Raw genomic sequence first — 17,180 nt, 5'->3', positions numbered from 1 at the left:
TGTCTTCTATTTTTCCACCCCCGCGCCGTAGGTTAATAATAAAAAGAGAGAGCTGCGGTGGGGCGCCCGCATTTTTCTCTCTGCCCGTGCCCTCGGCGCGCCGTGCGTCCTGGTCAGCGCGCAACGGGCGCAGCCGAGCTGGGCCGGGGGGCGGGCCTTTGGCGCTCTCCGAGGAGGACCACCGTGGGTGGGAGGGAGAGGAGGGCCGCTGGCTGGGCGCTTCCCCGTCGGATCTCGCCGGGGTGAACCACAGTTCAGCGTTTGATCCTCCGCCCCGGGGCTTGATCGTTATGTTTAAAAGGAGGACAAATTGTCCCTGCTTAATGATACCCTTGCCCAGGCCAAAACTCCGGTGTGGCGCGCAGCGGAGCGACCCCCCATCCCACCCCACCTCGCGCCACTCCACCCCCGACGCAGTAAAGTCTCAGCTCGAGATCGCCTGGGCTCTTTACGCCCAGGTCCAGAACCTGCTTTCTATGGCAGCAGCGGTCAGATGGGAAATATGGGGTGGATCTGGTGATGAAAGACTCTGGCCTCGAGGGACTGGGACCCTGCTCGGACTCTCGGCTCAGTCACAAAGTTCAGTGGGTGACCTTGAGCCAGCTGCAGCCCCTCAGTCTATCTCACCTGGCAGGGTTGTTGTGATGATAAAATGCCGGGGTGGTAGAACAACCCATGCTTGGACTGGGGATCCTTTTCAAGATGGAAGGATGCACTCCACACTGGGCAACTTTTTATTCAAGGGAGAGCACATGTGGGTGGTGGGTGAGGCCACAGGCAAAAGTGGATGGAGCAACCAATGTAAATTTTATTTAGCAGACCAAGAAAAGGCAGGATGTATATAATAAATTAAAGCTGCTTTGAGCAGCCACAAAGCAATTTTCCTCCGCAACTGAATATAACTGTGACCAGGTAGGTCCCTCCATACCTGATGGGCTGAGGTCCTTTGTCAAGTACCCTTTTCTGGGCATCCCTACCTTCAAAAGTTAGGCAGATGGCTGCAGGGGAAAGGGCCATCTCTGCAGTGATGCCCCGATTATGGAAGCACCCTCTCAGACTTGTATGCCTGGTTCAGCCTTTGTTACATTTCAGACACCAGGCCGTCCTTTCCCAACAAGCTTATTACAACAGCTTGGGCTGTTTTAGAGTTTGTTATCTTTTTATATACTTTTAAGGGGTGCTTTCTGGCTAGTTCTCCTGGAGCTTGTTGTATATTGTGTTGGATTCTAGTTGTGAGCTGCCTTGAAGATTAGAAATATTGGGAAGGAGGAATATATATGCTTGTTTGTATCCATGGAGAGCTTTTCAGGCATACATAAACCCCAGCACCTCATGCTGCAACTTGCAGTATGTGTGTGTTGCTGGAGGAATAGAGGGAGTTTTGATAATCCCCCCCATGTCACCTCAGCCCTCTTAGTTGTTACCATAGTTGCTCTCATGATTCTAGAGCCTATGCAATTCCCTTTAGCTTGACTTGTATTACAGTGGTACCTCAGGTTAAGTACTTAATTGGTTCTAGAGGTCTGTTCTTAACCTGAAACTATACTTAACCTGAAGCACCACTTTAGCTAATGAGGCCTCCTCCTGCTGCTGCACCGTCGGAGCATGATTTCTGTTCTCATCCTGAAGCAAAGTTCTTAATCTGAGGTACTATTTCTGGGTTAGCGGAGTCTGTAACCTGAAGCGTATGTAACCCGAGGTACCACTGTACTTGATCCTAAAGGTAAGAGATAACCTAGCAAATTGATAATATAAAACTTGTTTTCGCTTTCACACACACATCAAGAGGTCTGGCCTTACATATTTTACACCTTTTGTATTGGCGAACAACACTCCACCCCCAAAATGGACACAAAGTGAACATCACAAAAGGTAGATTTATTATCCCTACATACTTAAGTTTTCTTTTGTACATGACAATCAGAATGAGTTAGTATAAGCCGCTTTTAGCCCTAATTCTATTTCTGTGGTGACTGAGTATTATCTGTTCAGATACTGTGGTATTTTCCCATGCAGTTCCATTGTGATATATGTATCTCTGTTTCCCTTTGCTTTGATTTACATCTGTATGGTGCCCCTTGTTACCACAGCAGCATAGGAGCTGCTTGTTTGTGGTATCGCCCCACACTTTTGCCTTAATATTTAAAGGCCCAGTGTCTTCTGGAAAAGGCCAGCTGCATAGGTTCTTCCCACCCTATTGTCACTTGGCTAAGAACAGAGGGAGCAATGGACCCCCATACTGCTGGGCCTGTAAAAGTTACAGTAGCAGCATGGACTTAACCCCCCAAAACTGCTCCCATGCTGCAGCTGTAACATGCCTAGCTCTACAATTCTATGATCAGGGGTGCCAGCTTGAATAAAATATGGGGGGGGAGAGGTAATCTCCGCCCTGCACAATCAATCACAATATGTGGCACAGTATTTGAATGGCAATGCCCATCAACTTGGGGGGGCAGCCCCCTCAAATATTTTATTGTGGTTGAAGGAACCTCAGTCCCTAGGAGCTGACTCCTATATGTCTATGATTCTATATAAGGGGCACCTGTAGCCCACATTTTTTAAAATGGCTGTTTTCTCCTCTGTTTTACTGAGTGCAGACCAATGAGATGTATTTGAAAAGAGCCCTGCTGTCCCTATACATTTGACTAAGATCTCAAAGGATTGCATGTCCAGCCCTTGTGGCTGGAGAGAAACATTTTGAGAATGGTCGGGTAGCTTTGTCCAATGCTGCCTTAAATGTATAGACTGGACAATGCATTCAGTGCACAAGGAGTGGAGCTTCAATGTCCTGAGCAGGTGACTGCCTCTCTCCATGGTGCTTATTCAGCTTCAACCCTTCTCCATCTTTCAGTGCCCATTGACTACTCTTATTCATGGCTGCATGGGACTGCTGCTCCAAAATCTGTAAAAATGCAATAGTTTATAATCAATTAATGATGTGCATTAGTTATCATGAGACTAGCATTTGGGTTTCTTTGATACCTTATCAAGCTCCTCATCCCCTCTTTTCTTTGCACAGAAGTTACACATCCTGTACTTGTGACGTTGTGTCAGCTATGGCATATATCTAGCAAATATCTAGTTTGTCTCATGGTACAACAAAGCGCCAGCTCAAGGGCCTGCTGTCAGTTTGCCCCTAGTTTTGTTGCAATCTGAAAAATATAGTCTCAACAGAGCCGTATGGTGTGATTCTTCAGAATGTGTAGATTGGCTCATACTTAGCCAGACCCAGCAAAATTACAAAATTGATTTATGGAGACATTTTTAACATGTACCAATAAATGGCAAATGGACTGTTTACTCTTCTTGATCTGTTGAACTCAGGACACATCATTATGTTTCCCATGGCGAGGAAAACATATAATGCATCATCTCTATGGCTATAGCTGCGTGTGTGAACAACACTTTGGGGACATTGTCAAAACCAGATGATGCAGATTACACACTCTAATCTGCATGTGGGATTACATAATGCTGAGCACACATTCCAAATGGGAAACAGCTCAGAGTTGACTTTGCACAGCTCTGCAACCCAACGTACATACTCCTGAATAAAGAGGAAAGTACAACTTGGAAGCTGTCAGTGATTCTGTGGAAATGGCCAAAGAGTAGAGATGGTGATGAGGTAGAAATGCAGGGGGTGGCAAAGCAGACAGGATGTGTAGTAGAGCTGGGGGATGCCCAGGTTGGCATGCAGTATTTGCACCAGAATGCTCTTCCTGGTTTCTGCTTCTTTGCTGTGCTTATGAGAACAGTGCCCATTTGCAGTCCTTCCATTTCCTTAGCCTTACTGAAGTACAGTGGTACCTCGGGTTAAGTCCGAGGTCCGTTCTTAACCTGAAACTGTTCTTAACCTGAAGCACCACTTTAGCTAATGGGGCCTCCCGCTGCCGCTGCGCCGCCGGAGCATGATTTCTGTTCTCATCCTGAAGCAAAGTTCTTAACCTGAGGTACTATTTCTGGGTTAGCGGAGTCTGTAACCTGAAGCGTATGTAACCCGAGGTACCACTGTATGATGACCCTTCTGTATTTCCAATCAGTACTCACTGGTACTCAGGATTCCATTAAGTGCAAGATAGGTCTTATATATGTCTGATATATGGTATGAGGTTAGACCTGCTGCTAAGGAGCAAGATCAAGGCAGGCCTGTTGCTGTCTTGGGTTTCACAGAGGCATCAGTTGGTCGCTGTGGGAAACAGGACATTGAATTAGATGGACCTTTGGTCTGATCCAGCAAGGCTCTCCCTATGTTATGAAGAGGCTGCATGTTTTTGTACCACACCCCGTTACACAAGGGGTAGAGCTATTGCCAGCATAATGCAGAGCAGAAGCAGCTCATGACAGGATCATAATGGATTATGAAGATAGGACAAATAGAAAGTGCAGCGCTGCCTGTGTGGTCTCGTTCACAAGCACAGCCATTCCCTTCAAAGTTCATGGGTGGTGCACATGGATTCCTTAAACCCTGTGCTTTATAACTTCCTCTCTGGACATGTACCCAGGTCACTGAGTTGGGTTGAACCATTGCTGGAAATCCCCTGGCTGCCTCAGCTTCTCTAGTGACTCATCTTCTTCATTTTGATTCCTCCAGAACTTGCTGAGAATGGCAGAAGATGAGCCAGGCAGTAAGGAGCCTTTTTGTGCCCTCTTATCCAACAAGATAGGCAGAGATCCAAGTGGGGAAATCCCCTGTAAGATCTGTTAGCTCCACTATCTGGGACTCTGAACAGGCTGACAGCCTTCTGAATTTTAAGTGTTGCGATGCTGAGGTTTCCCCTGAAATAAGCTGCTATTTATATACCACCATCAGGTATCACACACTGTTAAGCCGCCTGCCACTAGACAAAGAATGGACAATAATGAAATACTGGGCACAGCAGATTAATGTTATTCTTTGCCTTCCTGGTATCAATCCATCCCTTCCTAGCCCATAGCCCTGTCTCAGATATCTAAAATGCATTGCATTTCATGCTGCAGACTGAAAAAGTTGCATGTTTCTTTGATGGGTAGTAAATATGATGGAGGAAAATGTTCAGGAGTTGATGCACAAGGAAGCATGTGGGCTACACCAAGTGCCTGAGCACAGGGAGCCTCACCAAACCCCCTCTCTGGCCTTTGAAATTTAGCAGAAACATGGCTTATTTTCAAGTTCTTCTCCATGACCATGAAAGCAGCAAAATTGTTCTTTTTAGAAATGAACATTGAGATTACAGTATCTGGATGTTGCATGTGACTCCATCTGACATGAAACAGGTTTGTAAGTTTCTCCCAGGAGAATTGAAGCCCCTTGGATTCTAGGGTGAGGAGATTCCTGGGACTAGCCTCCCCAAAAAGTTGACAACACATTCTTAAGTGTGATGAGTAAAACCCCTGCACTGAGAATCGCCTGGTAAACCAAGGAGGAAAGTTGGCATAAACCCAGAGCTTGTTTACTGGCCTTTATCATTTCTCAAGGCCAGTCAGCTGTTTCCTTGCAATAAAGATGTTTCCCCTGTTTCTCTGGATTGTGCTGTTCCCTACCCCAGAACAAGCAACATTTCTAGAATTCGTTAAGTTGTATCCAACTTAAGTAATACACAGAATGGACCTATTGAGAACAGCTATTATTTATGCATAAATTAAGTCAATTGATTTCTATTGGTCTGCTCTTGGGTATGACTTGGTAAAATACAACCCACTGTGTTTTATGGACTTGCTTAGGACTATGGACCATTCTGCATAGAATAAAGTGATAGTGAGACGACCTGTTCTTAGACTATACCATGTCAGACTGTAGATAAGAGTATTTATTTTTATTTTTAAAAACCCACTCTGTCTATAGAAAACAAGCATGGCTGAAGAAGAGATTTAGTGTAACCCTTTCCTTAAGGTTGCTACATTCAGGGAATTAAAAGAAAATATGGGGAAGTATTCAAAAAAAAATATGACCCACCTCTTACTTGTAGTCTGAAGTACAGCCCAGAATTCTACAACCCCAAGTCTCCTGTTCTATTCTGTGTAGAATGGTTCCCAGTGTGTAGAACAGCTTCCCAGTGACAAGTGAAGATCACCCTGCCCTGGCCTAAGGGGGAAAACAAGTCTCAAGTTATGTCAGAGCAATTCACTAAAAGCCCACCTAAAAGTCAACTGGTGGTGATTTTTTTTTTTGGGGGGGTGGAGTCATGTGAAACAGCTGTCAGATTGAGAAAGTGGCAGTTAGGAAAAGAAATAATAATAATAATAATAATAATAATAATAATAATAATACCTTTATTGTCATTGTACAACCTGTGTACAATGAAATTAAACAAGCCTCTGCCCCCAAACACTCAATCCCTTTTCAAACAACACACCACCTCGCAAGTCAATTTCGCTGTTCCATTCAACAGCCTAACAGCCCACGGATAGAAGCTATTTTTTAGCCTATTGGTACAGCTGATTAAATATACTTCTATATCTCCTGCCAGAGGGTAGAAGATTAAAGAGGTGATAGCCGAGTGTGAGTCACCCGAGACGCGGGTGGTGCTGTGGGTAAAAGCTTCAGTGTCTAGGACTTGCCGATCGAAAGGTGGGCGGTTCGAATCCCCACGGCGGGGTGCGCTCCCGTTGCTCGGTCCCAGTGCCTGCCAACCTAGCAGTTCGAAAGCACCCCCGGGTGCAAGTAGATAAATAGGTACCGCTTTATAGCGGGAAGGTAAACGGCGTTCCGTGTGCTGCGCTGGCTCGCCAGATGCAGCTTTGTCATGCTGGCCACGTGACCCGGAAGTGTCTCTGGACAGCGCTGGCCCCCGGCCTCTTAAGTGAGATGGGCGCACAACCCTAGAGTCGGACACGACTGGCCCATACAGGCAGGGGTACCTTTACCTTTACCTAGCCGAGTGTGAGTCATCCCTGAGAATTTTTTTCGCTCTCCTAAGGCAACCATCCCTTGCAATGTCATCTAGCAGACTCAAGGGACAGCCCATGATATCATGTGCTGTATTCACCATCCTCTGTAGAGACTTTCTGTCCGTGGCTGTCAGGCCAGCATACCACACTGTGATACAATATGAAAGGACATTTTCTATCGTGGACCGGTAAAAGTTCATCAGCTGTTGTTTAACATTATTCTTTCGCAAGACCCTGAGGAAATGAAGTCTCTGTTGGGCCTTTCTGACCACCTGAGTTATGTTGATTTTCCAAGTGAGGTCCTCACTAAGGTAAACTCCCAGGAATTTAAAGGAGGAGACTGTCTCCACACAGCCCCCCCCCCCCGATATACAACAGGGCAGGTTCCCCTCTCTTCCTCCGGAAGTCCAACACCATCTCCTTTGTCTTACTAATATTTAGGTGCAAGTTATTCTCTAAGCACCATGTAGATACTTTTTGAACCTCCCCCCTGTACGCTGTTTCATCTCCACCTGCAATTAGGCCCATTATGGTAGTATCATCTGATCATCTGCAAACTTAATAATTACTGTGGATGGATCAGATGATATGCAGTCATATGTGTACAATGAGTACAGGTAGGGACTTAGCACACATCCCTGTGGGGTGCCAGTGCTAAGCTTCAGGGAGGTAGATGTAACAGTCCCAATCCTCACTGTTTGTGTGGATGCCGGTTCTGTATATACCGGAAGTAATTTCATTGGCCAAGCACAATTCAGAGCTGGAGGGTCCTTTGGTGTGAGCCAGCATAGCAATTCCTATGTACCGGTACTTAAGCTGAGGACAAACCACAGGCAATGAGTGCTTTTTGCCCTGTTAGTGAGTATTCCCAGGGCATCTGGTTTGCCATTGTTACAGACAGCAAGTATGCTTCAGTCTGACCTAGAACAGCAGGTGTTTTTGTTGTAGTAGTTAGGTATTTTAGAACTTTTGTAATCCATTCTTCACCTAAAGGGCCCAGAGCAGAGAATAAATATTAAAACAAAACAATACAAAAATATATATAATTCAAAGTACAGTAAAGTCACCAAGTAGGAGCAGAAACAATATGCACTTAGGATGCTCCTCAGATAATGAGGTTTACGCTTATTCCTGGGACTTTAGCTAGGATTTACATCAGTCATCCATATTCCTTGAAAATACATACTGTCAAACTTTGAATACAATAAAGTGTTTTTTTAATTACTTATAAGAGCATTTGTATTGTAAAATACTCAACCCCAATGCTTTTTAAAGTTGGCTTTGCATCCTTTTAGAAGACGGCATTCTATTCTGCCTCCTTTTTCTCATTAGATCAGTGTAAGTTATTTGAGTGTCACCTACTCTAAAACCTCAAGGCATTACTATGAACAAAATAGGAAATAAAGCCCATAAATATGATGGACTTAAAAAGGAACATCAATAACCCAACCCAAAGTTATGTAGGGGGAGCCTCCCTGTCCAAAACAACAACCCCAATAAAGAACAATTGTCAGCTGGAAGATGTGGACTCAAAACCTCTAATAACTGTGCCACTATTAAAACTAATAAAATTGCAACAAATTTACTAAAAATCAGGGGGGAAATAAAAAAAAGTCTTCTTGTTTCTATGCCCATGACTGGGAGGTGTGGAATAACACTTGCCTTGATGCTACATTGTCTAGCTTCCCTGCATAACAGCAGAATGAATGCTCATTTAATAGCCAACATCATCTAAACTCCCTGCAAACAAATCAGGATTAATGCTCAATGAAAATGTCCCCTGGAAAACACCCAATATCTTTGATGCCTATCCTAGGCCTAACCATTTCTATGTAGCTAGAGTGTTTTTCCTTTTCTTTTCCCTCCAACCTCTCCAGGGCAGTGGGCAGCCCATTGGTCATGGATCCCAACAGCATCTGCCGGAAGACCAAGCGGCTGGCTGGGAAGCAGGCTGAGCTGTGCCAGACGGAGCCTGAGATCATGCAGGAGGTGGCCAAGGGGGCCAGGCTGGGCGTGCGGGAGTGCCAGTACCAATTCCGCTTTCGTCGCTGGAACTGCACCAGCCACAGCAAATATTTCGGCAAGATCCTACAGCAGGGTGAGCTGTTGTTTGGGGAGGCAATTTCTCCCTTTGGGATTTTCCCAGAGACTAGAAGGCAGGTCTAGCTCTACCACTGGGCAAAGCGATGCAGAATCAGCAGAAATGCTTTTCTGTCTGGCCACATCGACACCATACATCTAAAGCAGTATCCTACTAAGCAGTCATGGAATCCCCAAAGAATCCTGGGAAGTGTCGTTTATTAAAAGTGCTGACCACACAGAGCTGCGGTTCCCAGAGCCCTTAACAAACTGCAGTTCCCATAATTCTCTATGGTAGTTAAAGTGGAATAGGAGACCTGGTGTGTGTGTGTGTGACCTTCTGTCTATGCCTGAATGCTGAAGTGTATCCATGAAGAGAAGCATCCCCCCTCCCCACTGTGATATGCTGAAAAGTACTGAGGCCTCCAGACAGCAACCATATTTTTCAGTCAGCCTTCAAAAACTTCACACATCACCAGCTCCAACTTTGTGTGTACACAGAAAATATGTCAAGGTACGAAGTAGTCTGCATTCTGCATGTCAGTTGCCACGTGCATTTCATAATTTGGATGAAACGTACATGTCTCTGCAGCTGTTGCATGTGATGATACACACAAGGGTTTCAAATCATTTCCCGCACCGAAGTGCTTTCCATGTTGGAATATATTGGGAAGAAACCTTTATATGCTACAAGCCCTACAACTAATTTCATTTATATCATTTATAAGGGAAGAAGGGTTATCCATTTTTCTGAAGGGCTGCAACATGGTTGATTAATTGATTGAAACCTTTTTGATCAATTAAAAATGTTCCTCCAGGCAGCAGATATTTAAAAACAAATTGTAATTATTTTAATTGCTAGGTACTTACAAAAACCACAGTAGCAGGCTCTTCTCAGAAGCAGCCCTCCTTTTCTCATCCAAAGGAAGAAATGGCTCTTTTAAGATGCCTAGATCACTGAAAGGCAAAGGAAATATGCATTTTATGTATAGCTACCGATTTATTCATATGCAAATGCACACAAATTTAAGTGATTGATTGAAACACTTGATTTAGTAAGATTTCTTTAATCTGGGGACAGTCCTCAAAATGAAACTTGGTGCTGCCTTTCATTGCTTTGTGCATGAAATCAAGGTCAATCATGGGGGAAAAACACTTCCCCTGTCCAAATATTTTCTGCACTGTGGCTGGATGCAATAGCCAGTGTGGTACGGGAATTAGATGTTGGACTAGGACCTTTCTGGGAGCAGAAGGATCTGTTACATTTTCCTAGGTGGGGGGGTTGCTTTGTGTCTCCCCCTCCCCTCGCTCCCACAGAAGGCACGGGACAACACTGCATTAGAGTATGTGAGGAAAGCGAATTGCTGGGTCCTCAGGGCGGCACAGGTTATTGCTACAGGCCGAAGGTTTACTGCTATGACATGTCTCACTGTCCTTGTAATGAAGCAATTATGGGTGCTCCCAGACAATACAGCAGCTTTTAATAAAGCCCAAGAATGTATCCGTGTCTGGGAGTGATTTACTGCCCCCCCATTCCGCCCCCCCCCCCAAATTAGACTGTGCTCCTACATGTCCTTATAGCTTCCTCCAGGCTTCCCAGCAACCTGACAGAATAGGGGCCTGGGCAATAAATAACACACACTCCAGGAAGCCCCCTTGCCACAATACTGGATGGTGTCTTTTTTTTCAGCCCTGCCCCAAATGTAAGAGGACAGGCAGGTCAAAAGGACATGGCAGGATCCTGGTGCACTGCCCTAGGGCCAGCAACAGGCACACTATGGGCACGACTAATGTTGTCAGGCTCATAAAAAAGGGTTCGTAAAAATAAGAGCCACCTTTTGAGGAAAATTTCATGGGACGTTTTGGACACCAACTTGGGAGGTCAGTGTTATAATTTCTATCTACTGGAATACAAAACAAGTAGCTCTACACATCCCACTCCCAATACCTGCAAAAGTCTCAGGGTGGACATACTGCTCTGCTTCCAATCAGTTCATGTCCCATAACTTCCTACTGAAATCCTATAACTTTAAACCACTCGTGCTGTTGTTTTTCTTGATTTTGTTCTGCCCTTTCAGATGGCAATAATACATTAATACTGGGGAAGCATTACAATGCAACTAATAAAGCAGAATGGTACAGGGATGATCCAATATAAACCCACCACCAATGCCCCATTATTGCATTAATAACATGTTGCAAAACGCAACCCCCCCCTAAAAAAAACCCCACACCCTCACCAGTCTATAGGGGCTTATACACAGTGGCTGACATTTCTATTGAGAGCACATGCTGACGATGACACTATTTCCCTTAGATATTTGATCTTCAGAGCCTTTTCCAGCCAGAGCAGAAGCCCATCAGGTGTAGTTCGAAACCTACGGAAGTAAAAGAATGGAAGGCTCTTTCCCTTGTCGGTCATTTCACTCCCTAATTAGCAAGCTGCGGCATTGTGTTTCCACCCGCGCTTCTCCCTTGGACATTTATATGTCTTAAGGCGACGCTTAGAGTCCAAGGGACTAAGCAAGTGAACCTTGGTGGCAGCGGAGCATGGATAGAAACTGGATCGGGGGTGGTGTTATTTGTGCAACGCAGGAAGGTATTGCGCGAAGATGCTGCGGGCAAAATGCATGGGAGCTTGTTGCTGCCGAGCCGGGTAGCCGGCCACGTAAAGGAATGCCCTCCTGCAACGCAGAGAGAGAAGCCCGCGCGTTTTCATCCTGTCCTCCCTCCGTGTCCTTCGCTCCTGGTATCTCAGCTCGGCGGGCGGCTCCGCGTTTGTAACAAGCCGGGCGACTGCTGGCAAAGTGAGAGGAGGAGGGCGGGCGGGCGGACGGGAGAGACTGAGCCCCCGGCGGGTGCGGCGCCTGGTGCCGGAGCAAGCAAAAGGAGAATCCCCCTTTGGCTGTGGCAGGTCCCGGCATGGCGAGGGATGCCTGGAACTCGTGTCCCGCGGCGGAGGGGCGACTGGCGCCCCGCTGTCAATAAGAATCCAGGTTATTGGGGTGGAGAAGGAGGAGCAGGAGGAGGAGAGCGGGGGGCATTCCAACCCGGCCTTGCCCTCCTGGTTGCCGGGCTCGGGCAGCAAAGCAATTCCTTATTGGAGTAGATTGATTTTTCCACCCGCCGCGTTTTCCGACGGGCTGCTGAACAAGAAGAGCTCAACCGGGGCCGCGCAATTCTCGTCCGTAGCTGCCCGCTGAGATTTGCGCGGGATAATCTCCCGCCGGACTGTGCCGGGTGAGGCAACTATGACCGCCTCCCGCTCTGCCCCCTTTGCATGGCACCCCAAGCTGCTGCCTAACTCGGGTTAAAAACAAACGAACAAAAACAGCCCGTGGTCGCCACTCGAGCGACAGCCTCTTGCCCAGTCAGCCAGCCCTCGTGTCCCCGCAGCGGGGAAAGCTGCAGTACTTCCTGTGTAGTCCAGTCCCACGCAGCCGTAGGCAGACATTTAAAGCATATCGCTCCAAAGAATCCTGGGGACTGTAGTTTACCTTTTACGGAGCTACAATTCCTAAAACCCTTAATAAATTACAATTCCCAGTATTTTTTGGGGGGTGGGGAAGTGCGTTCACTAGTTTTAAAATGTCAGCAGCGGGCCTACAGATTACAGTGGGCCTTACTCCCAGCATAAGGCTGCAACGTTAGACTTGTACAGATAGCTGGAGTTTGAAATTAACATTGGAGGCCGAGATAGGCCTCTTTGGGTGATAGCTGATTGGAGGCAGGGCCAAGAGGTTCTTAAGCCTGGCAAATAGTTCTACTAAGGAGCAGAGTTTACTTCCTTTCGCCCTACTTTTAAAATGTGTTTAACAGCGGGGAGGCAGAAACTGAACAGGTGCACCCACCCCACCTGGAACTGCAGTGGGGGAATCTTCACTGGTTGGATTTCTGCTTGTTATGCTTTTTTAAAGGCCATGCTTTTTGCCAGACTCACCCCTGGCAGGCCCATGAACTAGTGGCTTGTTTGTTTGTTTAAACCTGACTCCATTTGATGTTCTCCATTTCTTTCTTCTTTCCCTGCTCTGCCCTCTCACTCTCTTACATAGATATCCGGGAGACAGCCTTTGTCTATGCCATCACAGCAGCCGGCGTGAGCCATGCCGTCACCCAGGCCTGCAGCATGGGCGAGTTGCTGCCATGCGGTTGTGAGGCGACTCGGAGCCGGTCGCCTCCTCTGCCCCCCGCCATCACAGGGTCAGAGGGCTCCGCTTGGGAGTGGGGCGGCTGCGGGGATGATGTTGACTTTGGCTATGAGAAATCCCGCCAGTTCATGGACGCTAAGCGCAAGCGTGGCAAGAGCGACATTCGAACTCTCATTGACCTGCACAACAACGAAGCGGGACGCCTGGTAAGGGCAGCCTCCCCTCACTACTTGGGTATCTGGAATCCTCCTTCCACAGGCAACCCTGCCTTCTTCCTTGGTGGGTGGAGAGAACCGTGACTGCCCCATTACTTGCCAGAACATGGCCTGCTTAGGCTTAACTTGGCTGCCCGTCACATCCTCACTTCCACTCCAGTGACGCAGCCCTGCCTTGTGTTGAGACCTATTTCTATGGTCAAGGTCATCACCCCAACTGCTCTCACACAGCTTGAGCCCTCATCCAGTTCTGGGGCTAAGGATTGCTGTTATACATGTGCATTTGGCCATGCTCTGTTCCATGCAGTAATGGGGCAGAGTATCCTGTGGCTACAGCAGCATGCTGTAGTCCCTTGTGCTTGCAGACACTGTCACTACTGCTGCCATGTTATCTGCTAATACTGTACAGGCACATCTATATGTGCACATAAACCTGGAGGTAGGGGCTTTAGTACCAACAAGTGGAGAAAATCAGTTTAGGTTTTTCTGTTGGGCATATTTTCTTGGGGTAATCTGTTGGTGAGTGAGGGGAAAGCCAGCAGTGGCCCAGAGCCAAAAGTGGAAGGGTCCACCTCTTTTCTCCCCATTCTTTCTGACACCCCCCTCTCTCTCACACACACACCCTCAATTTCCTCTCCCTCTCTTCCCCTGCCCCCTTCCTCACTGCCCTGCAGGCTGCCAGAAATTGGGTAGATTGCTCATTCCAGAGGGCTGAATTCAGCGCTTGCAGAGGGATTTGGCCAAAGGCAACATAAAATTAGATCAAGGGCTGCAGCCTGCAGTGGGTGGCAATATAGGGCACAAGTGCCACTGCCAGGTATTTGGCCATCCCTGCCTCACTGGGCCTCATTTCCATGGCACAGCAAGCCAGAGTTCCTGCCCCAACTGTTAATTCATTTGAAATATGTGTAGAACAATTTGGACACTTTTTACTATTGGGAGTTGGAGGAACACTTCCCTGCCAGAGGATCCGTACACAGCTGTATCATAAAATCCCACACATCAGAGTAACAACTGATTATCAAAAGTATTTATACCCACCTCAAATTCATATCTAAAAATCATCCTTTAGCTGATCAGGCCTGCTTTAAGCTGTTGTTCCTTAACTTTAGTTGGCCATCATTTTTAATGGTGCAAAAATGCTAGAGTTGGATGAAGTGTTTATTCCCAACTCTCCATCCCAAGCATGCACTCTCTCTCTTACCCACCCACATCAAACTCTTTGTATTTCCCCTCCCTTTCTGCAAGCTTGCTTCTAACTTCATGATTCAACCCTGTATGCCCTATAACCAAAGCATGTTCCCTTGATAGGCTAGATGCCTCTTTCAACCTGCCTTCATTGCCTGCCACCTAAATTTCCCTCTGTAATCTTTAGGTATCCTCTTCCTCCTCCTGCCTCTGCCTGTCTTTTCCATCCCCTCAATCATTCCTGGGGCTCATGCTGGATTACCACCAAAAACATACTGGCTGGCAGAACAAGAAGATTTCATGATCCCCATCAGAACCATCAATTTATCAATGGATAATAATACACAAGGCCAGAGGGGACAGTTAGACAGTTTATGAACAGGTATGCAAAGCAGACAGATCTATGCACTTACATGCATAGAGAGCTCATGTGATGTAGTACTGAAATGTGGGAGGTGCATGAGCCTGGATCAAATCCAGTAGCAACAAGCTCTGTAGGGGTAGATTTAGGCAACTGGCAATTTCAACCCACCACCCTCAATATTGTTTTTTCCAATGGCTGTTTCTTTTCCTCTTTCCAGGCAGTGAAGAACCACATGCGGACAGAGTGCAAGTGTCATGGACTTTCGGGTTCCTGTGCATTACGCACCTGCTGGAAGAAGATGCCCCCTTTCCGGGAGGTGGGAGACCGCCTCCTTGAACGCTTTAATGGGGCCTTTAAAGTGATGGGCGGCAACGATGGCAAGACACTCATCCCTGTGGGACGGAATATCAAGCCCCCGGACCGGCAGGACCTCATCTACTCTGCCGACTCACCTGACTTCTGCGTGGCTAACCGCAAGACAGGTTCGCTGGGCACGCGTGGACGAGTGTGCAACAGCACCGCCATGGACATGAGTGGCTGCGACCTGCTATGTTGTGGGCGCGGCCACCACGACGAAACACTTCTCCTGGAAGAGAACTGCCTTTGCCGCTTCCATTGGTGCTGTGTGGTGCAGTGCCGGAAGTGCACAGTACGCAAGGAGCACAGCTTATGCATTTGAGTGGGTACAGAAAGGACACTGGGCAGGGATGGCCCAGAGCATGAGGGCAAGGATGATGCCCAACTTGCCACAGAATCCAAAGACAGGGAGCATAATCAAGCCTGCTATGGGTTTGAGGGAACATGGTTCATTCTGGACTGCCTTGGATCCCCAGAGCATGGAAATGGATTGTTTCTGAAACTTTGGTTCTCGGCAATTTCCAGCACTTGTTGGCTATAACCTCCTCTGTGGCAGGCCCTGCGCCTCCATTACTCATTGACTGGACATACACTCCTGAAGACAGGAGACTGGTGTCACCTGACATTCTCCCACCATCGTCCCCAGCATCTTGGTCCTATGTGGGTCTCTGACTATAGGCCATGCACAGTTTCCCTGGAGGGAAGTGTTGTGCCTCATTTATTAATGGATCTTTCCTGTGTTTGAGAGAACAGCAGAGGTTTCCCTGAGCTTGACTGCTCACTCCCATGGCTTCCTTGCCCCCCTTCAGCTGGGGCTGCTGTTTCTCTCTGCATTAATAAAGCTATTTAAACTAACAGTGTCTTAATCCATTGTTGCAAAAGGAAGTGTTCACAAGTGCACTTAATACAGATGAGTAATTTAATTAGAAGTTTAAACTATTTTCTTGTTCATCCCATAGGCATCTGGTTGCTCCACTGTTAAGAATAGGATGCTGGGCTGCTTGGGCCTTTGGTCTGAACTAGCAACAGGGTTTATTATGTTCTTATCTAATCAGAGCATTTAGAGTGGTATGAAGGTGACTTTGCCTAACATTAATGCATTGCTGTTAAGTGACCTTGGGAGCATGTCCAAGAGTGTTGAGAGATTATGTCTCTTGCAGGTCAAGAGCTCCTGTGGAGTTAGAGATGCTGGGGTTGAATGGTGATGTATTTGATGTCAAGACCGCTCAGTTAGGATTTGGACTGATTTGGTATGAAAGGCATGTCCTATATGTTTTGTAGCTTTGCAACAGTCTTCCTTATTTACATTGTCAAAGTCACTTGTGGAAAACCTCTAGCACTTCACTTGTGCAGACGAACAAGTGAGGCTCCCAGCAGGTAAGTGACATGTGCAGGTAGGTCACACACATTCATCAAGGAGTCATCACACACAATCATTCATCAGCCTTTTTTTAGGTGTGTCAATTTGGGGGAGGTCTCATAATAATAATAATAATAATAATAATAATAATAATAATAATAATAATAATTCATCAATTCTTTCTCTTTTCCCCCTCCTAAGCTGCCTCGTAAGAATAAATTAATGCCAGAACCCTCATTCTCTTTCATGCATGGAGACACGAAACACAGAATTCTTCCCTAATTAACTTATTGATGGCAGCTTGAAGAACCTTTTTCCCACCAGAGGGCGCCAAGGGCTTAATGTAGCATTGCATGTTGCTGAGAAAGAAGCATTCTGGGTTAGACAGCATTGCTATTGTGAACTTCCAGGTGTGTGTGCCCTAGCAGAGTGGGTCAACATAGTCCAATAGGGTGCATGGTCTCTGCTTTCTCCTGATGCAGCTCCTACTCCCATCTTAAGGATGATGCCTCTTTGGACTGATTAGCTGTGCATCAGATTTATGCTGATGGGTCTACCAGGTGCAAAGATTCTACTAATGAGGAAAGGTGTAGAATCTACCA

At 46.7% G+C, this 17,180-nt stretch overlaps 1 protein-coding gene across 4 annotated transcripts in view; it reads left to right on the top strand.

Annotated features, from left to right (window-relative positions):
- WNT6 (Wnt family member 6) overlaps window positions 1-16,073 on the top strand; it is a gene marked incomplete at its 5' end in the record, with an annotated part of 44,896 nt that extends 28,823 nt beyond the window's left edge. For 2 of the 4 annotated variants that reach the window (XM_083624660.1, XM_083624662.1), the window contains 3 exons: window positions 8,750-8,965; window positions 12,999-13,300; window positions 15,079-16,073. In XM_083624660.1, the coding sequence (XP_083480786.1) occupies window positions 8,750-8,965; window positions 12,999-13,300; window positions 15,079-15,540 (980 nt within the window). In that variant the 3' untranslated portion in view covers window positions 15,541-16,073. Of the gene's footprint in view, window positions 1-8,744; window positions 8,966-12,998; window positions 13,301-15,078 lie in introns of all 4 variants that reach the window. The other 2 variants (XM_083624661.1, XM_083624659.1) reach the window with 1 other exon arrangement.
- Window positions 16,074-17,180: the final 1,107 nt, after the last annotated feature.

The sequence above is a fragment of the Podarcis filfolensis genome (assembly GCF_964270895.1).
Source record: "Podarcis filfolensis genome assembly, chromosome: 1".
NCBI classification, from domain to species: Eukaryota; Metazoa; Chordata; class Lepidosauria; order Squamata; family Lacertidae; genus Podarcis; species Podarcis filfolensis.
The sequence above is the reverse complement of the archived record's forward strand: the minus strand, read 5'-3'. Positions and strand labels throughout refer to the sequence as shown.